Source organism: Pristiophorus japonicus, chromosome 22, assembly GCF_044704955.1.
Source record: "Pristiophorus japonicus isolate sPriJap1 chromosome 22, sPriJap1.hap1, whole genome shotgun sequence".
Lineage (NCBI taxonomy): Eukaryota > Metazoa > Chordata > Chondrichthyes > Pristiophoridae > Pristiophorus > Pristiophorus japonicus.
Window position 1 is genome coordinate 44,771,009 of NC_091998.1, and position 24,178 is coordinate 44,795,186.

Below are 24,178 nucleotides of genomic sequence, written 5' to 3' on the forward strand. Positions count from 1 at the left end.
TAGGTGATAAAGTTTCTCCTCATCTCGATCCTAGATGGCTTACCCCTTATCCTTAGACTGTGACCCCTGGTTCTGGTCTTCCCCATCAGGAACATTCTTCCTGCATCTAACCTGTCCAATCCCATCAGAATTTTATATGTTTCTATGAGATCCCCTCTCATTCTTCTAAATTCCATTGAATATAAACCTAGTTGATCCAGTCTTTCTTCATATGTCAGTCCTGCCATCCTGGAAATCAGTCTGGTGAACCTTCGCTGCACTCCCTCAGATTAGGAGACCAAAACTGCACACAATACTCAAGGTGTGGTCTCACCAAGGCCCTGTACAACTGCAGCAAGACCTCCCTGCTCCTATACTCAAATCCTCTCGCTATGAAGACCAACATGCCATTTGCTTTCTTTACTGCCTGCTGTAACTGCATGCCTACTTTCAATGACTGAAACACGAGGCAGTCTGTAAAAGCATGGAGTGCTTCCACAGGAGTGCTGACGAGAAATGTTCAGTGTTGTGAAACAAGTTAAGGGAATACGTGTTATAGGGAGTGAAGTGTTGCAATGTTGGACTTTTCATCTTTAAGCACAAAAATGCTTAGCAGCAACGGCTGCCTTTGCTGGTCTGGGATTCTTTAGAAGATCAAAGGAAATATTATTCCAATTCCATCATCCCTTTCTGAATAATCTTTACATCATTGTCCATTTAAAGGCGTTTCAGATATTATACAGAAATCATGTGTGCTATGGGATGTGGTTTACCACAGATACACATAGCTGTGGAAATAATAGATTTGCTGTAACCTTTGATTAGTGATCAACTGAATTAGCCTCATTTTTGGATTGACTGTAATCTTAATACAAACTTGCTGCCAAGCAGAAAATGGCTTATGGACAGTTAAGGGTACAATTAAACATTGCAGTTTAAGCTCCAAAGAGCACATATAAGGGTCTCAGTGGGACGGGCTGAGCTAGAGGTGGAGGTACAACTGGCGAGAATAGGCCGTCGGGTTTAAAGTTGAACTTGGGGTCGAACAAGACGCTGAGGTTGTATACAGCCTTGCTCAGCCTGAACGTGTGGCTGGGGAGGGAGATGTCTCAAGAGGCAAAGGGGGCAGAGTTTGTGGCAGGGACTGAAAATGAAGGCAATGGCCTTCCCAGTGTTGATTTGGAGCAACCTGTGGCTTGTCCATGATTTGATGTCCATGAACAAGCAATATGATAGTGTGGTCGAGGGGCTGCGAGGAAATTTCTGTCAATAGGCTTGATCAGGATATCAACGGGTTTGACCATTTTGAGATGGTGAATGACAAAGGGTCTGTTCGCAACCAAGCAAGCATTGCAGAGGGGTGGTACTGTAGATTTTCTGGTGGGTGCATTATCGGGGAGCAGTAGCATAAGGAGGAGGTTGGAAAGATTAACCCCCAAGGAGTGTGAGATAATTGTTGGGAGTAGAGAATGGGGCAGTTGAGCCTGCTGCTCAGGGACAGAAAATGACTGGTGCCATAATGGGCATGGCAAGGAATACCAAGGGAGTACAGAGGAAGATGTTGCCCTCATATCTTCTTCTTAGGCAGTCCCTCGGAGTCAAGGATGACTTGCTTCCACACTAATGTGAGTTCTCAGGTGACTGATGAGTCACCTGAGATGTGGCAGACGGTGGTTGAGGAGACGGGTGGGTGGGGTGCTTGGGTCGTCGCGTGCTCTTTCCACTGTTTGCGCTTGGCTTCTATGTGCTCCTGACGAAGAGACTCAAGGTGTTCGGCGTCTTCCCGGATGCTTCTTCTCCATTTTGAACGGTCTTGGGCCAGGGATTTCCAGGTGTCGGTGAGGATGTTGCACTTTATCAATGAGGCTTTGAGGGTGTCCTTGAAACGTTTCCTCTGCCCACCTGGGACTTGCTTGCCATGTCGGAGCTCTGAGTAGAGCGTTGCTTTGGGAGTCTAGTATCGGGCATGTGGACAATGTGGCCAGTCCATTAGGGCTGATCGAGCGTTGTCAGTGCTTCAATGCTGGGGATGTTGGCCTGAGAGAGAACGCTGACATTAATGCGCCTATCCTGCCAATGGATTTGCAGGATCTTGCGGAGGCAATGTTGGTGGTACTTCTCCAGCGCTTTGAGGTGTATACTGTATACGGTCCACGTCTCTGAGCCATACTATTCAGCTGCACCTTCAGTCACCTGTAACTCCTCTCACAACACCTGCTTGGTTTCCAGTCCCTCTTTTGGTGCACCTTGGGATAGTTTGCTCCATTAAAGGTGCTATCTAAGTTGCAGGGCTGCTGTGCAAAGGTGTATCAGATTCAGTTGGCTTTCTTCCATGGGCCCGATTTTAACTCTGAGCCAGTTTTGCAGGGATGGGCAATGGTGTGAGTTAGAAACTCGCTTGCTATCCCAGAAATGAGGCCCAGGCTATTTTAACTTCTCATTTAAATCCTACCGGTCGCTATCCCACCGATTCTGGGCCGGAGTTGCGTAAATTCAGAGGTCCGGAGCTCATTCGTTGAGAACAGGTAAGTGGCAGGATTGGGTACCAGGGCTGTCCTGTGGTTGCGGGGGGCGGGGGGGAAGGGGGTGGTCTCGCAACTAGGAAGGGGGAGGGTGTGAGCCCTCAGCACGGGTGCTCCAAGCAGGAGGAGATGGAGTGCGCAAAAACGTTTTTTAAAAAACATACATTTTTTGGATCTCTTCTGGCCCTGATCCAGTTCACCCCCGGTGATAAACCATGGCTTCCTGCTCAGGCCGCTGAATTATACTGATGCTAAAATGGTTCCCGGCGGCTTTGGGCGGGTTTCTTTGATGTTGAACAAGTTGAAATTACAAGATCGATTGGCTACGCGGCAAGGAATAGACTGGGTCAATTTTAACCGCGCGCTTTCCCGCTTTCTGCCAGGCGGGAAATCACGCCCCGCACAATGTCTTATTTTCCAAATCAGTTGGTTGGTTTGCAAATGTAGAAGTTCTCTTTACCAAACACAAGCTTCTGATGACATTTAGCCTTTAATCCTTCGGTATAAATAGCTGGTTCTTAAGCTCAAGGCCTGAGATTCCTTGCATAGCTGTGGTTTAAGTGAACAGTACGTCATTAACTGGCCTTGTCCTGTGCTGTTCCACTCGGTGGGTGCAGGCATCTCTTGTGGCTTTTAAGACTTTCAAAACAAGTATAGAGATCAAAAGAGTTGACTAAGATTAACAAGGAGGAATGCAGCAAAATAAGATGTGGATTAAAAGCCCTGCATTACCCTGCTGCATTCGGGCCATTGTCTCCTCACTTTGGGCGAGAAAATCGGTTATCTGCTACCAGTAGCCGACAGCATCTTTTGTGCGGAAGCACAATTAAGAATTGTGAGAAATTAATAGAAAAATACCATGCAGCGTGGAGAGTTTGAAAGAATGCTTGGGCTGCTTGGAGGAGACAGGAATGTCACTGATGCAGGTTCCTTAAAGAGAATGGTTCAGACCATGCCCTGAAGAATGTTTCCACCATTAAGCATTCCAGAGCCTTTGGGGTGAGAGAAGGTTCATGTTATAGTCAGTGACCTGTGTATGGCAGCCAGATCTCACCGTCTCTGTGTTTGACAGGCCACAGGTTCACTCATTACATACAAGAAATAATTTGAACATTGGCTGCCATCTAACCTCTACGGAATGACTATTATCATCTCTAACACTTGGGATAATAGTGAACAATCAGAATTTTATTCAACCAAATGAGACTTCCCGTTTGCACAATCTAGGCAAGTGTGTGGGCGCAGGTGCAGGGTGTGGCTGCAGGGTGCATGCGCAGGGTGCAGAGTGTCAGCGCAGAGTGTCAACGCAGGGTGTGGACGCAGGGTGCAGAGTGTCAGCGCAGAGTGTCAACGCAGGGTGTGGGTGCAGAGTGTCGGCGCAGGGTGTGGGCGCAGAGTGTCAGCGCATGGGTGCAGGGTGCAGAGTGTCAGCGCAGAGTGTCAACGCAGGGTGTGGGCGCAGGGTGTGGGTGCAGGGTGCAGGGTGTGGGCGCAGGGTGCAGAGTGTCAACGCAGGGTGTGGGTGCAGGGTGTCAGTGCAGGGTGTGGGCGCAGGGTGTGGGCGCAGGGTGTGGGTGCAGGGTGTGGGTGCAGGGTGTGAGTGCAGGGTGCAGAGTGTCAGCGCAGAGTGTCAACGCAGGGTGCGAGCGCAGAGTGTCAGCGCAGAGTGTCAACGCAGGGTGTCAATGCAGGGTGTGGGTGCAGGGTGTGGGCGCAGGGTGCAGTGTGTCAGCGCAGGGTGTCGGCGCAGGGTGTGGGTGCAGGGTGTGGGCGCAATGTGTGGGCGCAGGGTGCGGGCGCAGAGTGTGGATGCAGGGCGCAGGGTGTAGAGCGCAGCATGCGGGCACAGGGTCTGGGCGCAGGGTGCGGGTGTGGGCACAGGGTGAGGCTGCAGGGTGCTGGCGCAGGGTGTGGGCGCAGGGTGTGGGCGCAGGGTGCAAGGTGTGGGCGCATGGTGCAAAGTGTGCGGGCGCAGGGTGCGGATGCAGTGTGCGGGCGCAAGGTGCGGGTGTATGCGCAGGGTGCGGATGCAGGGTGCGGGCGCAGGGTGCGGGTGCAGGTGCAAGGTTTGGCGCAGGGTGTGGGTGTAACTCAGCCTGCGACCTCCCAGTTAAGATTGCAGTGCACCTTATCATCAAGCTACCTTGTATTACTGGCAACATTCCTCCTGTGGAAAAAATACAACAGTAAGTGGACTGAATGCTTTAATGCACTGCAGTCGCAAATGACTGGTGGGCTTGGTAGCAGTGTGCACTGGAGCACCAAAAGGCTGTGTCCCAGAGTTAGACGCAAGCTGACACGGGCAATTAAAAAAAAAAATCTCACAGCAATATCAGAGCAATCCCATAGCACTTCTGCTCCTCCTGGCTCCACAAGCCAAGTCACAAATAGATAAAAAAAAGACCAACCCCTTTGGGCTTCTTACATTACAACAGTGACTACACTCCAAAAGTACTTCATTGGCTGTAAAGCGCTTTGAGAGGTCCGGTGGCCGTGAAAGATGCTATATAAATCCAAGTGTTTCTTTTTCTTCTGGCCCCGACTCCTCTTCCTCATCCCTCTGGCCATGCATGGGCAGGGTTAGAATCGCTTCTTGTGAGTGAGTGTCACTCCATGCTCCGTGTGTGCACTTCAAGTTCCACATTGGCAAGCGTGGTGTCCTAGGAGCAACTTGTCTGCCTCGTATCATCCACAACATTAATAAGTGAGAAGTTCAAGGGAGAATGGGGAAATTGCAAAATAAAGAAAGACTTGGATTTATATAGCGCCTTTTATGACCACCGGATGTCTCAAAGCGCTCTACAGCCAATACTTTTGTAGCGTAGTCACTGTTGTAATGAAAATGCAACTTTATTTGGAAGATTTCACTAAAGATCTAGATTGTAGGAATGTGATCAGTCTCCAAGATCTCGTGTCAGTATTGTCGCAGTGTTTACAACACTTGTATATTTATATCTGCTTATTCTCGTCCCAAATCCTCGATGACAAGGCAGCAGCTATTGTTGAAATGCAGTGACTGACAGAATAAACAACTGGGTATTGCTGAGCGTCCTACCAGTTGCTCACATAGCAGAGTGCTGAGAAAGGCACTTCAAAGGAAATGTGCAAAATGTGATTAATCTCAATCTAAAATGAGACTGAGATATAGTTTTCCTAGAAGTATATAAGAGTTTAGTGACTGATATCCTCCCCACGCCCACCCCCCCCTCCCACCACTACCAGCAGTGTGGCTGCTAACCTCAGATGAGCATGTGGCCCAGGCTTCAGTATAATCTTCACCAATGTTTTTCTCATGTCAAGCCAACAGAAAGTGAAGTAAGGATTCTATTCTTTGTTCACTGACCACCTAGGGTTGGGTCAATGGATTTAAATGAATTGAAGCATCATACTAATCTGTGGCCCGGCCCCGCAAAAATGCACTCTCGGGATACAGCACTGTAAGAAATCAACCTCTCCCAGGCTGGTGCTCGCAACATCCACAGCTACTCCTCTCCTTAGCCACTGTTTTCCTTTCCTCCTTTTCAAAAGTCCTGTTATCATTCATTCCTTAGGCAACCCACACTTGCCCTCATCGCCAACCTCTTTGTCCTTTCTGAAGTTCTCAAACATGTCACTGCTACTCAGCTCTGTGGCCAGCTCTCCCACTGTTCAGTTCTTCAGTCTAGTTTCCACCTTGTCCACATTTACCCTCGTCAAGATCATCATGGGTATCCTGTGTGGGTGTGACCACAGTACCTTGTCTCTCCTCACCCTCTCTAATCTCTCTACAGCCTTTGTTAAAGCCCACCACTCAATTCTTCTCCACTGCCTCTCCTCTGTAGCCTAGCTCTACAGTGTAATGTATGTGTCCTGTGAGTATGCTCACAGGTTTGTCGAGCTGTTGAGTTGGGAGTGGCTTAGCCAGTCATGTGATGTCAACCAGACTCAATAAAACCCCAGCCAGTTGGGTTCAGAGGATCCGATGAGGCAGGAGGTTGTGAGCCTGGTGGATGAACCGGTAATGTGTAGTGTGATTGTTAAACCTTTGCTAATAAACCAACTAGTTCTTAATAGCAATGTGTTGCTATGAATTCTTAAGCAAAGAACCCATGAAGCAAATAAATGACATACTGGACTTCCTGTCCCAGCAGAGCCGACACAGCTCTTGCAATGACGCCTCCTCCCATTACCATTTCCAGCATGTTCCACCCTTGGCCCCCTCCAATTCAGCATCTACATACTGCCCCTTGGCAACATTGTCCATAAACATGGGTTCAGCTTCCTCATGTATGCGGACAAAACCCAACTTTAACTCTCCACCACCATCCTCGATTTCACAAATGCTGCTGTGCCGTCCGGTTGCTTCAAAGACTTCAAGTTGTAGTTGATGCAGAACTTTCTGCAGCTCAGTCGTAGCAACAACAAAGCCATCACGATCAGCCACTGCCAGAGGCTTTGCACTTTGATTCTGATCTCAGTCCTCTTTTCGCTGCTCCCTTCGATCTAACCCAACTTAATGTCCTGTTTGACCTTGAGTTGCACTTCAAGCCATACATCTAGTTCATCTCGAGGAACAGCAGCTCATCTTTTATTTAGGCACTTTACAGCCTTCTGGACTCAACATCGAGTTCAACAATTTCAGACCATAACCCCTGCCCATATTTTGCTCCCTTCCCTCCTTTTTTTAAACCCCCTCCCTCCCCCCTCCCCCCTCCCCCCGCCACCCCCGACCTTCTGTAATTTTTCTCTCTCTCTGTTTCCCATGGAAGCTGGTAATTATTCCGCCATTCACACCCTATCTAGACTCATCTTTTTCTAACTTCTGCCATTACCATCTCAAGTCGGCCCATCATCCATTTTGTCTCTCTAATCTCTCCTGCCTTCCACCCTATCATAGACCTTCCCTTTTGCTCTTTCCTCCCCTCCTCCTTTCAGTGCTCCTTAAGAATCTGTTCATTTCGAACATTCACCAGTTCTGACGAGGGGATCATCGACCTGAAACGTTAACTCTGTTTCTCTCTCCACAGATGCTGTCTGACCCGCTGAGTTTTCCAGCATTTTCTGTTTTTATTTCAGATTCCAGCATCCACAGTATTTTGCTTCTGCATCTAGTTCATCTGCCTACTTCTTTCTCTGAAATATCAGCTGTCTCTATCGCTATCTCCCTGCCCCACCACCACTGGTGCTGAAACCAATCATGAATGCCTTCAGCACCTCAAGGGTTAATTTCTCCAACATTTTCCTTGCTGACTACCCAAGCCTCCCCTTTCATAAACTTCAAGATATCCTGTACTACACTGCACGCATCAGCTATCGTGCCTGTATTGCCGATCTCCCTTGGCTTCCTCTCCTCCAGTGCAATAATGTAATTATTTGCAAACCTGTGCGTGGCCTCACCCCACACCAGCATCGCAACCTTCTCCAGCCATGCGCCCCTCCTGGGTGCACCCATTCCTTTTCCAGCTGTGTGTTTCCCGATCTTCATCAGCGATCTTCCCACCACACTGTGGAATTTTCTTTCCAAAGCTCTTCAGTTTATGACCTTTCTCCCCACTTTCAAAACCTCTTCGACTATTCCTTGGGAACCTTCCTTGATTCTACTTCTGCTGCTGCTGAAGCCCACCCCTCACTTTGAGAAGTACTTCATAACATTTCACCATGTTAAAACCTACCTCTTTAAACAAGCTTTTGGTCATCTGCCTTAATTTCTTCTTTTGCAGCTTAGTGTCAAATTTGTCTGTTTTGCCTTGTAACACTCCTGTGAAGCGCCTTGGGACGTTTTACTACGTTAAAGGCGCTATATAAATAGAAGTTATTATTATTTATTATTATTAAATTTTCTTTATAAGTGGGATTAGTAATTACATGACATAAGAAATAAGAGCAGGAGTAGACCATTTGGCCCCTTGAGCCTGCTCCGCCATTCAATAAGATCATGGCTGATCTGATCTGATCTTGGCCTCAATACATTTCCCTGCCCGCTTCCCATAACCCTTGACTCCCTTATCATTCAAAAATCTGTCTATCTCCGCCTTAAATATATTCAATGACCCAGCCTCCAAAGCTCTCTGGGGCAGAGAATTCCAAAGATTCACGACCTTCTGAGAGAAGAAATTCCTCCTCATTTCCATTTTAAATGGGCGACCCCTTAATCTGAAACTATGCCCCCGAGTTCTAGATTCACCCACGAGGGGAAATATCCTCTCTGCATCTACCTGGTCAAGCCCCCTCAGAATCTTTTACGTTTCAATAAGATCACCTCTCAGTCCTCTAAAATTCTGCTCACCATCTTAAATCTCTTGCACTTAATCTTATAATGATCATCCTCGCTCTCGATCCCTTCAATCACTGGAAACCATGGGCGTCATTTCAACTTTTGCTGATGGCGTAAAACAGACGATAGCAGATCAGCTGCCCATGAGACACCAGGCCCGATATTTCTTTCCCACCAAAGTCAATGAAATGGAATATCGGATGGCTGCTAATCTGATGTTGACCATTTTATACCATTGCTTAAAAATAGTTACCTCAAATCTGTTTATATCTGCTCTGCCCCATCCCTTCATAACACATAGGAATAGGAGTAGGCTATTCAGCCCCTTGAATCTGTTCCCCCATTCAGTGAAATCATGACTGATCTGTATCTTAACTCCATCCACCTGCCTTGGTTCCATATCATTTTATCTGTGTCAGCCAGTGGCTCAGCTTGTAGCACTCTCAACTGAGTCAGAAAGTTGTGGGTTCAAAAACTTGAGCACAAAAATCTAGGCTTACACTCCAGTGAAGTATTGATGGAGTGCTGCACTGTCAGAGGTGCCGTCATTCAGATGAGGCATTAAATCGAGGCCCCGTCTGCCCTCTCAGGTGGATGTAAAAGATACCATGACATTATTTTGAAGAAGAGCAGGGGAGTTATCCCCGATGTCTTGGGGCCAATATTTACCTCTCAATCAACATAACAAAAACAGATTATATGGTCATTATCACATTGCTGTTTGAGGGAGCTTGCTGCATGCAAGTTGGCTGCCGCGTTTCCTACATTACAACAGTGACTACACTTCATAAGTGCTTAGTTGGCTGCAAAGCACTTTGGGACGTCCTGAGGTAGTGAAAGGCGCTATATAAATGCAAGTCTTCCTTTAAATATCTCCATCAAATCACTCTGTTCTTTTGCCATTGCTGTTGTAGGAAGAATCAATAGTGTCGAGTTTGACAGTCGCGTGGAGTTATCTCGCTCCAAACTTTCTTGTAACCCCCTCGTCATTGTCTTCCCTCAGAACAGAGATTCTTGAGCAGTACTCCAACAAGTTTATCCAAAGAGATGATACGGCACGCTTTTACATCCTCAACACCCTCTTTAACCTTGCCGGTAGGTTGGAACATTTTTTCTGACTGTCTCTTGCATGCCTCAAGTAACAATGTTCTGTATGCAGTATCACCTAACAGGATGCAACCTGTTGGTCTGAGCCCACTACGAGGTAGCTCTCCCACATTCAAGGGCAGACAGTTGTAGGCAGTGTACCTGTGATTTTTTGATACACGGTTGTAATGTATTTGCTTCATGGGTTCTTTGCTTAAGAAATCATAGCAACATATTGCTACTAAGAACTAGTTGGTTTATTAGCAAAGGTTTAACAATCACACTACACATTATCGGGGTCAAATAGGGCTGCGTCATCGCTCCAACCCTCTTCTCAATCTTCCTTGCCGCCATGCTCCACCTCACAATCAACAAGCTCCCCGCTGGAGTGGAACTAAACTACAGAATCAGTGGGAAGCTGTTTAACCTACACCGCCTCCAGGCCAGGTCCAAGATCACCCCAACCTCTGTCGTTGAGCTGCAGTATGCGGACGTCGCCTGCGTCTGTGCACATTCAGAGGCTGAACTCCAGGATATAGTCAATGTATTCATTGAGGCATATGAAAGCATGGGCCTTACGCTTAACATCCGTAAGACAAAGGTCCTACACCAGCCTGTCACCGCCGTTCAGAACTGCCCTCCAATCGTCAAGATCCACGGCGCGGCCCTGGACAACGTGGACCATTTCCCATATCTCTGGAGCCTCTTATCAACAAAGACAGACATCGATGCGGAGATTTAACATCGCCTCCAGTGCGCCAGTGCAGCCTTCGGCTGTCTGAGGAAAAGAGTGTTTGAAGACCAAGCCCTCAAATCTACCACCAAGCTCATGGTCTACACGGTTGTAGTAATACCCGCCCTCCTGTATGGATCTGAGGCATGGACGATGTATAGAGGCACCTCAAGTTGTTGGATATATATCACCAACGATGTCTCTGCAAGATCCTGCAAATCCCCTGGGAGGACAGGCGCACCAACATCAGTGTCCTCGACCAGGCTAACATCCTCAGTATTGAAGCACTGACCACACTTGATCAGCTTCGCTGGGCAGGCCATATAGTTCACATGCCAGATACAAGACTCCCTGAGCAAATGCTTTATGTGGAGCTCCTTCATGGTAAACGAGCCAAAGGAGGACAGCGGAAACGTTATAAGGACACCCTCAAAACCTCCCTGGTAAAGTGCGACATCACCACTGACACCTGGGAGACCCTGGCCGAAGACCGCCCAAGGTGGAAAAAGTACATCCGGGAGGGCGTTGAGCTCTTCGAGTCCCAACGCAAAGACCATGAAGAGGCCAAGCGCAGGCAGCGGAAGGAAGGCGCAGCAAACCAGCCCCACCGACCCCTTCCCTCGACGAATGTCTGTCTCACCTATAACAGGGTCTGTGGCTCTCATATCGGATTGTTCAGCCATCAAAGAACTCACTTTGGGAGTGGAAGCAAGTCTTCCTCGATTCCGAGGGACTGCCTATGATGACATTACCAGCTCACAACCACCTGTCTCATCGTGGATCTCCCGAACCCAACTGGCTGGAGTTTTATTGAGTCTTGTGAACATCATGAACTCAACCAACCTGTGGGCATACTCACAGGTGCATACATTACAACGGTGTCACTGGGAGAGGCAGCTCATTATCCGATCAGGCTCGAAAGAGTTACCTGATTGTGTACATTGGAGTTTCAGGTCCACAGAGCTGAGTTAGGCTGCAACTTTGGGTGCAGTCAACTTCTAGTAACTGGTTCTGTATGGTATTCCATCCACTTGCAGTCTCATGTTTGTGTTGCTTTTTTTGTTCAGTTACACTATTTCAGGCTTTTCCAATTCTTTCCATTAACAAACTTGGAGCAGCTATTTAACTTTCCTTGCGAAGGAAGCCAGCTGAGTTTAGTCCAATATATACACATGTCACAATATCACCTAACAACATTACCAGCTGTGGCTCAGTGGGCATCACTCTCGCCCCTGAGGCAGGAGGTTGTGGATTCACGTCCCACTCCAGTAGACCTAAGCATAAAAATCTAGGCTGATACTCCAGTGCAGTGCTGAGGGAGTGCTGCGCCATTGGAAGTGCCAACTTTTGGATGAGACGTTAAATCGAGGTCCTGTCTGCTCTCTCAGGCAGACCGTAAAAGATCTCGTGCTACTTTTTGAAGCTCAGGGGAACTCTTCGGGCGTCCTGGCCAATATTTATCCTTCAATCAACATCACTAAAACAGTTTCATTGATCATTTCTCTCATTGCAGTTTGTGGGATCTTGTGTTGCATAAATTGACTGGCACGTTTCAACAGTGACCACACTTTAAAAGTAATTTATTGGCTATGAAGAACTTTGTGACATCCTGAGGTCATCAAAAGTGCAGGTCTTTCTTTCGAAAGATCGCCTGCGGTTATCATTCTCTCTCTTATTACTTTGGACAAAACTCAGAAACAAAATCCAAGATTGTTAAAAAATAAACACACACTACCATGAAATATAACCAAATGTAAAGACCAAATCTTAGTGGTTATTAGTGTTCACAAATAAACAACAAATCAGAATTTTTCATTTTTTTGCACAGGGGAGGGTTGTCAATTTAATCCAAAAACAAAAAAAGCCAGTTGTGGTTTATTTGAATACCTTCGTAACCTGAGTGTTTGGAAAGAGCGCACTTGTGGGCGTTGAGCTCTATAATTAAATAGGCTGCTGAGACTCGCACACAAAGAGTATAAAGTATCAAACTTTTGCTGCTTTCTGTGCACTATATCCCAGTAACAGTCGGCTCCTTCAGGAGAGGAGGGGGACACACACAGTCTCTTTAATATTTTTGTTGTACAAGCATTAACGATGAGGCATGAACCAGACCAGGCTGTTGTTCCGTTGCGCTTCATTCCGGCAACATCTGGCACAGGGACTAAAGAAAAGGTTGCTTCTGCACTTGCCAGTTTAGCAAAGCCGGGTCACCGGCTGACGAGCACAGAAGTAGAATACCCCAGCCTGTGTCTTTCGTGGCAATTACAAACCCGGTGTGGAAGCTTTGGTTTGCAGTCGCCAATGTAACTGGAATTTACGGCCTGAACTGGGTGAGTTTCTGTGTTCATTGTTGTAGAGCCACCTGCTGGACTACTGATGTAATAACAATAAAGCCATGTGCTGCATCAGTTCTACCCGGGAGCCATGTTGTGCGGTTCTCTGTGATGTGTCTCAAGATATCACATTAATATGGGCAGGTATATCATTAAAATAACTGCTTGGTATGGGACACTTCTTTGCTGTTTGACTCTGCAGCAGGAAATGACTGCTAGGATTATTGTTAATTGAGGTCTGTAATAAACACTGTGTAGTTGTTGTACTGATTCACACATGGAGTGTTTCTGTTGCAGAAACCTACCTATATGCCTGTCTAGTGGATTTCTTCATCAAGTGCTCTGAATACATCAGGTAACAGTGCAGACGACCATCCATACAATGCCTTTAGTACTTTGCATTTTATTACTTAAGTCTGTTCTCTGGAGGAGGTCCAGGAAATTGGCTTCACCGTGCTAATGACGTCAGTTCTTCAGCATTATTTGTTTGATTTGATTGCGAAGATTTTGTAACACCCAAACTAAGACAGCAAACCTTGGTCACTGTCGGGACTTTGGCCGGCCTTCTACCTTTGTTTAAATCTAGTCCAGAGAGGGTGTGCAGTGTTGCCTCATTGTGACGGAACTGGCTGCTGCAATGAGCAACCACTGACCTCTAACATTCTGGACTTCAGCTCAAATCCATCCCAGAGAGGTAGTAGGTCCCGAGGTGATGTTCCTGGAGCCATGTGGCATCCTCGCCAGATGGCAGTACTGTACTGTAATGTATTTGCTTCATGGGTTCTTTGCTTAAGAATGCATAGCAACACATTGCTATTAAGAACTATATGGTTTATTAACATAAGAACATAAGAAATAGGAACAGGAGTAGGCCATACGGCCCCTCGAGCCTGCTCCTCCATTCAATAAGATCATGGCTGATCTGATCATGGACTCAGCTCCACTTCCCTGCCCGCTCCCCATAACCTCTTATCCCCTTATCGATTAAGAAATTGTCTATTTCTGTCTTAAATTTATTCAATGTCCCAGCTTCCATAGCTCTCTGAGGCAACGAATTCCACAGATTTACAACCCTCTGAGAGAAGAAATTTCTCCTCATCTCAGTTTTAAATGGGCGGCCCCTTATTCTAAGATCATGCCCTCTAGTTCAAGTCTCCCCCATCAGTGGAAACATCCTCTCTGCATCCACCCTGTCAAGCCCCCTCATAGTCTTATATGTTTCGATAAGATCACCTCTCATCCTTCTGAATTCCAATGAGTAGAGGCCCAACCTACTCAATCTTTCCTCATAACAAAAGTTTAACGATCACACTACACATTACCAGTTCATCCGCTAGGCTCACAACTGCATACCTCATTGTGGATGACCTAGACTCAACTGGCTGGGGTTTTATTGAGTCTTGTGAACATCATGTGACTGGCTAAGCCACTCACAATGCAACAGCTCTACAACTATTTTAATTAAACGATAAAGCCAAGTGCCCCCTTATTAAACGGACACTAGAACCGACAAATTAACAAATAAAACTTTGTGAACCTTAAACGGTCAAATTAAAATTTGGTTGCCGGGGGTGATGAAGTACTCCAGCCCCTCTGGTGCCCACCTCTCGTAGAAGGCCGCGAGCGTACCGGTGGACACCGCGTGCTCCATCTCCAGGGACACCTGCCGTGGAAGAGAGACAGGCTGTCAGGTTGAACAACCTCCTCGACTGCCCGCTGCCTGGACCTGTTAATGGCCACCTTGGACAGGTCCAAGAGCCGTCCCACACGGGCAACTGCTCTACAAACCTATGAGCATCCTCACAGGTGCATACATTGCACCCATATTCCTTGGTTCCCTTAATATCAGCCTTGAATATACTCAACGACCGATATCCTTGGACAGAGTCTCCCAACCACGACAGTGCCTTGTGTTATTTGTGTTGCATCCCTCCTGATTAGCTTCAACTGTTCTGATTGCTCGTACTGATATCAGTGTGTGCAGTTACTTTCTGCACATTTGTTAATTATTTGAAAAATGATTTTTTTTTTTGGTCGCTGTAATGTATTTACTTCATGGATTCTTTGCTTAAGAATTCATAGCAACACATTGCTATTAAGAACAATTGGTTTATTAACAAACGTTTAACAACCACATTACCAGTTCATCCACTAGGCTCACAACTACATGACCTGGACCCAACTGACTGGGGTTTTATTGAGTCTTGCGAACATCACGTGACTGGCTAAGCCACTCACAATGCAACAGCTCTGCAACTATTTTAATGAACAGGTAACGCCGAGTGCCTCCTTATTAAAGGGACACATGAACCCACAAATTAACAATAAAACTTTAAAGGAACCTTAACCAATCAAATTTCAACAGCTCTACAACTATTTTAAAACATAACTTTTGGTAAGGGCACCAGTTAGTTTAGAGATTAACTGGGAACTTTGCCGATCAAATTAAAATTCTGTTCCCGGGGGTGATGATGCACTCCAGTCACTCCGGTGCCCACCTCTCGCGGAAGGCCGCAAGCGTATTGGTGTGCAACAGCTCTATAAACCTGTGAGCATACTCACAGGTGCATACATTACAAGTACCAAGAGCGGACACACGCCGTTTGAAGAATTGCGGGAATGACTCTGATGCTCCCACTCAGTGCATTGCTACAACTCTGTGTTTTACATTCCCACAGTTCCATCCTCACCTCCTGTTCCTCGTCTTTACATTGCTGCTTGGCGACTTTATCTAAAACCATTCACTGCAATCAATTTTCATCTGCAGGACGATGATCCCCAGCTCTTCCTTTCCAGCATGACCCATAACTCAACGAATGTCACTGTGCTGTCTGATTGCCTGTCATTGATGAACGAGAACTTTCAGCAGTGCAATGCCAACAAGACCAAAGCCAATCTGTTCACACCTTAGCCCCCCCCCGCCCCCACAATTCCATCCTCCTCCCTGGCCGCCTGATCAACTTTATGCTAATGGTGCTCGGCCTTGGGACCCCACTCAAGCTGATCTTGGGCCAATCCAGCACCTCCGAAATTTTGCCCATCTCCTTCTTACTGCCACGGAAACCCTCATTCATGCTGCTATCAGCTGTGGCTCAGTGGGTAGCACTCTCGCCTCTGAGTCAGAAGGTTGTGGGTTCAAGTCCCACTCCAGGAACTTGGGCACATAAATCTAGGCTGACATTCCCAGTGCAATGCTGAGGGAGTGCTGCACTATCGGAGTTGCTGTCTTTTGGATGAGACGTTAAACCGAGGCCCCGTCTGCTCTCTCAGGTGGACGTAAAAGATCCCATGGCACTATTTCGAAGAGGAGCAGTGGAGTTACCCCTGGTGTCCTGGCCAATATTTCTAAGAACATAAGGAAATAGGAGCAAGAGTAGGCCATCCCTCAATCCACTTAACAAAAATAGATCATCTGGTCATTATCACATTGCTGTTTGTGGGAGCTTGCTGTGCACAAATTGGCTGCCATGTTTCCCACATTACAACAGTGACTACACTTCAAAAGTACTTCATTGGCTGTAAAGCACTTTGGGACCTCCTGCAAGTCTTTCTTTCTTTTCAAATGGTCACTCAAGCTGCATCCTTACATAATCTACTGTTCTTGTTCAGATTAGAGGGTGGTGAACCTTTGGAATTCTCTGCCCCAGAGGGCTGTAGACACTCAGTCTTTGAGTATATTCAAGACAGAAATAGATAGGTTTTTGGATATTAAGGGAATCAAGTGATATGGGGATAATGCAGGAAAGTGGAGTTGAGGTACTTCATTGGCTATAAAACGCTTTGAGACATCGGGTGGTTCTGAAAGGCGCTGAATAAATGCAAGTCTTTTTTTTTTCACCTCGAGACCAGTCTCTCAAGATTCACTCCACCTAAACCCCAGCTCATCCAGAACGCCACGTGCTGTCCAATACTTTATACCCCTCAGCTCCTGTCCTCCTGATTGTTACTGGCTCCCAGCCCCTGAATGTGACTTCAAGATCCTCCATTTCATCCAGTCTCTCCATCTGAAATTTCCTCTAGCCTGACATCTCTGCTCGCACCTTCAATGTCTTCAACTTTCATCTGCGTGTTCCCTAGTCCCGACACCCTACCGTCGGTAACAGAGCTTCCATTGACCGCGTACCTCCACTTCGGCACTCTCTGCCCAGATCCTCCACTCCACTTCATCCCCATCTTCAAAAACCTCCTTAAAACCTATTGCTAACTGTGCTTTTGATCACCTTCCTTAATTTCCCTCCCACTCTGCCTAGGACATAGAAACATAGAAAATAGGTGCAGGAGTAGGCCATTCGGCCCTTCGAGCCTGCACCACCATTCAAAAGATCATGGCTGATCATTCAGCTCAGTACCCCTTTCCTGCTTTCTCTCCATACCCCTTGATCCCTTTAGCAGTGAAGGACCACATCGAACTCCCTTTTGAATATATCTAACAAACTGGCATCAACAACTTTCTGTGGTAGAGAATTCCACATGCTCACATTCTCTGAGTGAAGAAGTTTCTCCTCATCTCGGTCCTAAATGGCTTACCCCTTGTCCTTAGACTGTGACCCCTGGTTCTGGACTTCCCCAACATTGGGAACATTCTTCCTGTATTCAACCTGTCCAATCAGAATGTTATATATTTCTATGAGATCCCCTCTCATTCTTTTAAACTTCAGTGAATATAGATCCAGTCGATCCAGTCGGACCCTGACCAAACTTTGAAGTGCCCTGAAACAGTTTGCTATGTAATGGGAACTAAATAAATGTAAGTTCCTGTTGTTGAGATTGCTTTAATGCACAGGAAATAAGGGGCCCAAGTTTCGGGCCGCGCCTAGAACGGCGCAGCCCCGACCTGGACGCCCGTTTTTCGCGCCACAAAGTGCGCCTAAAAAAAACTTACAGATTCTCCGGCTCCCTGCTGGTCCTCTTGAGTCAGGCGCGGCGCAGCACGAGCTGTGGGGGGCGGAGCTAGGGCCCTGCGCTGAAAACAGTGCCGGGACCTCTGCACATGCGCGCTACAGTGGGCGTGCATGTGCAGTAGTTCCAGGCGCCCAAAACTGTGTGGGAGGGGCCCGAAGCACGCAGCCCCTAGCCCTGGCCGAATGGCCTCACTGGGGCTGCGTGAATAAGGCTGCCTCCCACGCCCAGCTCCTGCTTTCTCCCGACCCGACTCGACTCCCGCTTCCCCGCCCGCCCCCCCCTTCCCCGGACCGGACCCGGCCCCGACACCGACCCGACTCCCGCCCCCCCCCCCCCTCCCCACCTGCCCCTGGACTGGACCAGACCCAACACCGACCCGACCCACGCTTCCCCCACCCCCGGACCGGACCAGACCTCCATCTCCCTCCCACCCGACCCGAACCGAACCGACCTCCCTCCCACCACCACCCCCCACCCGGACCCGACCCACGCTCCCCCCCCCCCCCCACTCCCACCCAACCTGACTTCCCTCTCCCTCCCTGCCCGAAGTCTTGGGCCCGGCCCATTCAGCCTCCCCCCCCCATTCTCCTTTCCCCCCCCTTCTCCTTTCCCCCCCTTCTCCTTTCCCCCCTTCTCCTCCTTTCCCCCCCTTTCCCCTTCTCTTCTCCCCCCCTTTCCCTTCTCCTCTCCCCCTCCCCTTCTCCTCCCCCCCTTCTCCTCCCTCCCTCCCCATCTCCTCCCTGTCTCCACCCCCCCTCCCCTTCTCCTCCCCCCCCTTCTCCTCCCCCCTTCCCCGTCTCCTCCCCCCCTCCTCCCCCCCTCTCCTCCCCATCCCCTCCCCCTTCCCCTTCTCCTCCCCCTCTTCTCCTCCCCCTTCTCTCCCCCCCTTCTCTCCCACCTCTTCTCACCCCCCTCCCTCCTCTCCCCCTCCTCTCCCTCCCTTCTCCCCTCCCTCCCCTTCCCTCCTCCCCCCTCCCCTTCCCTCCTCTCCGCCTCCCCCTTCTCCCCCATCCCTCCCCCTTCCCTCCCCTCCCCTCCCCTCTCTCCCTCTACCCCGCTCCTCTCCCTCCCCTAGCTGTCAGAAACACAGACACTGACAGACAGAGAGTGAGAGACACACACAGACAGACAGAGAGATAGAGACACTGATAGAGACACACTGGGGGGGGGGAGGGGCATCCCAGCACGCTGTTGGAGGGCTCCCGGTGCTGCAGTCGGAAAGTAGAAAATGTTTCATTTATTGATTTAAAATTTTTTTTTTGATTGATTTATTGGTTGATTTATTGATATTTTTATCATTTATTATTGATGATGGCTCTTTATTTGTAAAACTGAAGTGTTTAATGTTTGTAAACTTCCCTTTAAACCGCCCCCCCCCCCCATTCCCTATGCCTGATTTGTAACCTACGCCTGATTTTCTAAAGTGTAGACAAGGTTTTTTCGAGCGTACAAAAATCTTCATTTACTCCATTCTAAGTTAGTTTGGAGTAAGTTTTCACTGCCGAAACTTTGAAAACAGGCGTAAGTGGCCGGACACGCCCCCTTTTGAAAAGAAATTCTGTTCCAAAGTGAAACTGTCCTAACTGACTAGAACTGGAGCAAACTAAATGCCGAGAATTTGAATTTCTAAGATACTCCGTTCTACACCAGGAAATCAGGAGCAACTGAGGCCGAAACTTGGGCCCAAGGAGTTGGATAAGGGTTTTTATGTGAGCATTGGCATGAGACAGTCAGTGATAAATAAAATACCTCAATTTACAACTGTGACATTGATTCTAATGTTTTGCTCTTCCTCCCCCAGCTGTGAGATAGGCTTTAAAAGTGGTGACCTTTTCATGTCGTATCGGAACATGTTCCAGGATGTGCGGGATACGATGGATTTTGTGCATGATTCTGTAAGATTATCCCCGTTCATATTCCTACTGATTTGAGCATGTTGTCCTGATACTGAAGTTGTTGTTACACAAATGGAGCATATTTGCAGTGGTGATACTAATAATCTTCATTATAACACAGTATTATTATGTCGGTTTTGTGGTGGGGCATCTGTACAGATGGATAGTGAGTTGCAATTGCAGTTGGTATTCCTAAGCTCTGTCCCCAGCTCTCTAGACCCAGGATGACCCATCTCCCTTTCTCCCTCTCTCTCTCTCATTCTTTCTCTAACTCTCTGTCGATATCTTTCTACTATTTCTCTTTCACTCTTTATTTCTCTGTTGCAGTTGCCTAGGTCCTAAGCTCTGGAATTCCCTGCCTAAACTTCTCCGCCTCTCTATCTCTCTTTCCTCCATCAAGACGCTCCTTAAAACCTACCTCTTCGACCAAGTTTTTGGTCACCAGCCCCAATTTCTCCTTATGCAGCTCGGTGTCAAATGTTTTATCTCATAATACTCCTGTATCTCATAATACTCCTGTGAAGCAACTTGGGAAGGCGCTATATAAATATAAGTTGTTGTTTTCTGTCTATCCATCTATCATTCTCTATATCTCTGTGCAGCAGAGCAGGTCTCCAGTCATCCTGGTTAACCTTGCCACTGGATAAAGGCCGAGCTCTTTCGAGCCTGTGCGGTGGCTGGTGTGCAACGGTCACCACACGTTAAAAAAATCCACGCACAGGCATCTTCCATCCCCTCAACTGGAGTTCAGGACTGGAACATCGGGTCCTTCTATTGAAACATCTATGAACTCTTGTGGAAGCAAGTCATCCTCGTTCGAGGGACTGCCTATGATGATGATACCCATCATGCTCTGTATGTGTTTCTTACTGTCCGTTATCTATCCGTATCTCTCGCTATACGCGTATCTCTCTATCTCTGTATCTCTTTAACTCTCTCTGACTGTCTCGCTCTCTGTGTCTCTCTCCTTATTGCTCTGTCTTCCTTTCTCTGATTCTCTGGTCACTCCCACTCTGTCTCTTTCTCTCTGTCTCTGTCTATTTTTATATCTGTCTGTCTCTCGCTGTCTCTTTCCCCGTCTCTATCTCTCCCTGCCCCCACGAGTATTGACCATTTTCTGTTACTAATTCTGCAATGGTGTATCATTCAAGTACATAGTGCCCCCTGCTGATAAATAAGTGCAGGCACATGCCACTATTTGAAACATGCAGTATTTCCTTCCTGTTGTGAGGAATATGATTTTCCTGTCCTGTGGGCCAGAGAACATTATTGCTCAGACACAGGAAAAGAGGTGGAGGTGCACGATGCCAAGACTCCATCCCCATAACGTAGCCCTGGTTATGCCCGGGGGAAGGCGGGGAAAGGTGTTGTGCTTGCAACTATTGTAGGCACAAACCCGTAGTATTAATGACTCTTAACCACTCGTGACAGAAACTGTAATTCCTGTATTGGACTATACAGTCACCTAAGAACTCACTTTTGGAGTGGAAGCAAGTCTTCCTCGATTTCGAGGGACGGCCGATGATGATAAATAATGAGTCGGGGTTGGGGGAGGTGGGGGGCATTCCTGATTTTCCTGTTTGTTTGCTAGTTAGGCACCCATTTTGGGGAGAGCCCAGAAGAAGTAGGTTTTGGATCCTGCACAGAGCCCCTCTATAATCAGATGATCATAGAAAGGCAGGAAGCAGAGACAAGGGACCCAACATCTTTGGACAGCAGCTACATCATCATCATAGGCAGTCCCTCTGAATCGAGGAAGACTTGCTTCCACTCGAAAAGTGAGTTCTCAGGTGACTGAACAGTCCAATAGGGGAATTACAGTCTCTTGTCACAGGTGGGACAGACAGTGGTTGAAGGAAAGGGTAGGTGGGGAGTCTGGTTTGCCGCACGCTCCTTCCGCTGCCTGCGCTTATTTTCCGCATGCTCTCGGCGATGAGACTCGAGGTGCTCAGCGCCCTCCCGGATGTACTTCCTCCACTTAGGGCGGTCTTTGGCCAGGGACTCCCAGGTGTCGGTGGGGATGTTGCATTTTATCAAGGAGGCTTTGAGGGTGTCCTTGAAACGTTTCCTCTGCCCACCTGGGGCTCGCCTGCCATGTAGGAGTTCTGAATAGAGCACTTGCTTTGGGAATCTTGTCTCAGGCATGCGAACAATGTGGCCGCCCAACGGCGCCATTGTGGCAGACTTGCTTTGCAGGTGTTCGATTCCGCGAGGGGGGGCAAACCTGTCCCACAAATCCAGGTGGGTTTGGATCAGGTCAGACACAGTGCACACAATACCTGCTTCAGAGAGTCGGAGAGTCGAGGCAGCTTAGAACTATGGCCTGGTTTGTTGAAGTTGTTTCATCTTTTTCTTTTGAAGGGGATCTTGAAGAAAGAAACCCTTGGAAACCTGGAAAAGTATGTGATGAAGGACGTGAGTGGAATATTTGCTGCTTTTCAGATGTGAGCTCACTCGTACGGGCTTTGGGAACTCAGAGATGAGCTTTGGTGTCTCTCGGGTTACTAACCCTCCAGGAGTTCCCTGGGGCGTCCAGGATTCAACTCCACTTTCCCACCCGATCTCCATATCCCTTGATACCCCTCGAGTCCAAAAATGTATCTGTAAAGCATGCACTCCCATGTTCCGCCACCAGGGAGCGCATCCCCTGAAGTCCCAAAGGATCCCAGCATCCCTTGGGAGCACTGTATATAAGCCGGCCCGTAAGGTCTGTTCCTCACTCTGGAGTGTCTTAATAAAGACTGAGTTCACTGTTACTTTAACCTCCCTGTGTACAGTCTCATCTGTGTTAGGAACACAATGGTATCGATCTCAGCCTTGAATATATTCAATGACTCACCATCCACAGCCCTCTGGGGCAGAGAATTCCAAAGATTCACAACCCTCTGTGAAGAAATTTCTCCTTATCTCAGTCTTAAATGGCCGACGCCTTATTTTAAGACTATGCCCCCTAGTTCTAGACACTCCTGTCAGGGGAAACAACCTCTCAGCATCTACCCTGTGAACCCTCAGAATCTTGTATGTTTCAATGATCACCTCCTCATTCTTCTAAACTCCAGAGAGTACAGGCCCAATCTACTCAAACTCTCCTCATTGGACATCTCTCTCATGCCAGGGATCAATCTAGTGAACCTTCGTATCGCCACCTCTAAGGCATGTATGTCCTTTCTCCGATAAGGAGACCAAAACTGTGCAGAGTACTCCAGGTGTGGTCTCGCCAAAGCCCTGTACAATTGTAGTAAGACTTCCTTACTCTTGAACTCCAACCGCCTTGCAATAAAGGCCAACATGCCAGTTACTTTCATAATTGCTTGCTGTACCTGCATGATAACTTTCTGTGTTCCCTAAATAAGAACATAAGAAATAGGAGCAGGAGTTGACCATACGGCCCCTTGAGCCTGCTCCACCATTTAATACGATCATGGCTGATCTGATCATGGACTCAGGTCCACTTCCCTGCCCGCTCCCCATAACCCCTTAATCCCTTCTCGATTAAGAAACTGTCTTTCTCTGTCTTGAATTTATTCAATGTCCCAACTTCCACAGTTCTCTGAGGCAGCGAATTCCACATATTTACAACCCTCTGAACATCAACAGTTAATAGTTTCTCAACATTTAAAAAATATTCTGCTTTTCTATTCTTCCCATCAAAGTGAATAATCTCCCAATTCCTCCAATTTAACGCCATCTGCCGCCTCATTGCCTACTCGCTTAACTGTGATGTGACTGACTGTTGTTTCTCTCTAGCCTCGATTGCCTCTGCTCCTCGGTCGAATGAAAGAAGTGGGAAAGGTTTTCCTTGCTACCAATAGTGATTACTCCTACACTGATGTAAGTGTGCAATTTCACTATGTCTCTTGTGCTTAATTCAACTACCTAGTCACGTTCAAGGAAATCCGGAAATGCTGGGGTACAGGGCAGGTCGATCAGCATCTGTAACAAGAAAAGCTTTGGACGTTACACCCAAAACACAGTCATTCCTCTTTGCAGACGCTGACCGATCCGCTGTGTATTTTCTGTTTTTATTTCAGACACAGTGAGTTGTGATCTGGAATACACTGCCTGAAACGGTGGCGGAAGCAGAGTCAATAATAACTTTCAAAAGATAATTGGGTAAATACTTGAAAAAAATGACAGGGCGATGGGGAAAGAGCATGGGGGGAGTGAAATTAATTGGATAGCTCTACCAAAGAGCCGGCACAGGCATGATGGGCCGAATGGCCTCCTTCTTTGGCTCTCTCATTCTATGATTCGACTTCCAATACTTGAAGTTTTTCTCCTTTTTTCTCATCTCCCTTTAGCTACCGGGTTAAGTTTAAAATGGAGATTAAGGGGCCGAAATTCAGGGCCGCCAGAAAGCTGGCAGACCTAATGTTTGTCTTGAAATTTTTTCTGCCGGGATCGTTGAGGCGGCCTTTCTGTTGATTTTCGGCACTTAGTATTTTTTTTTGATGTTGGACCGGAAGTCGGTCATA

The 24,178-nt window shown here is 47.7% G+C and overlaps 1 protein-coding gene across 7 annotated transcripts in view; it reads left to right on the forward strand.

The window, feature by feature from the left end:
• Positions 1 to 24,178, forward strand: part of LOC139235004 (cytosolic purine 5'-nucleotidase-like) — a 164,195-nt gene that overhangs the window by 94,639 nt on the left and 45,378 nt on the right. For 6 of the 7 annotated variants that reach the window (XM_070866067.1, XM_070866070.1, XM_070866068.1 and 3 more), the window contains 5 exons: positions 9,758 to 9,849; positions 13,204 to 13,261; positions 19,610 to 19,703; positions 22,065 to 22,118; positions 23,451 to 23,534. In XM_070866067.1, coding sequence (XP_070722168.1) covers positions 9,758 to 9,849; positions 13,204 to 13,261; positions 19,610 to 19,703; positions 22,065 to 22,118; positions 23,451 to 23,534 — 382 coding nt within the window. Of the gene's footprint in view, positions 1 to 9,757; positions 9,850 to 13,203; positions 13,262 to 17,563; positions 17,654 to 19,609; positions 19,704 to 22,064; positions 22,119 to 23,450; positions 23,535 to 24,178 lie in introns of those variants that run through there. The other variant, XM_070866073.1, reaches the window with a different exon arrangement.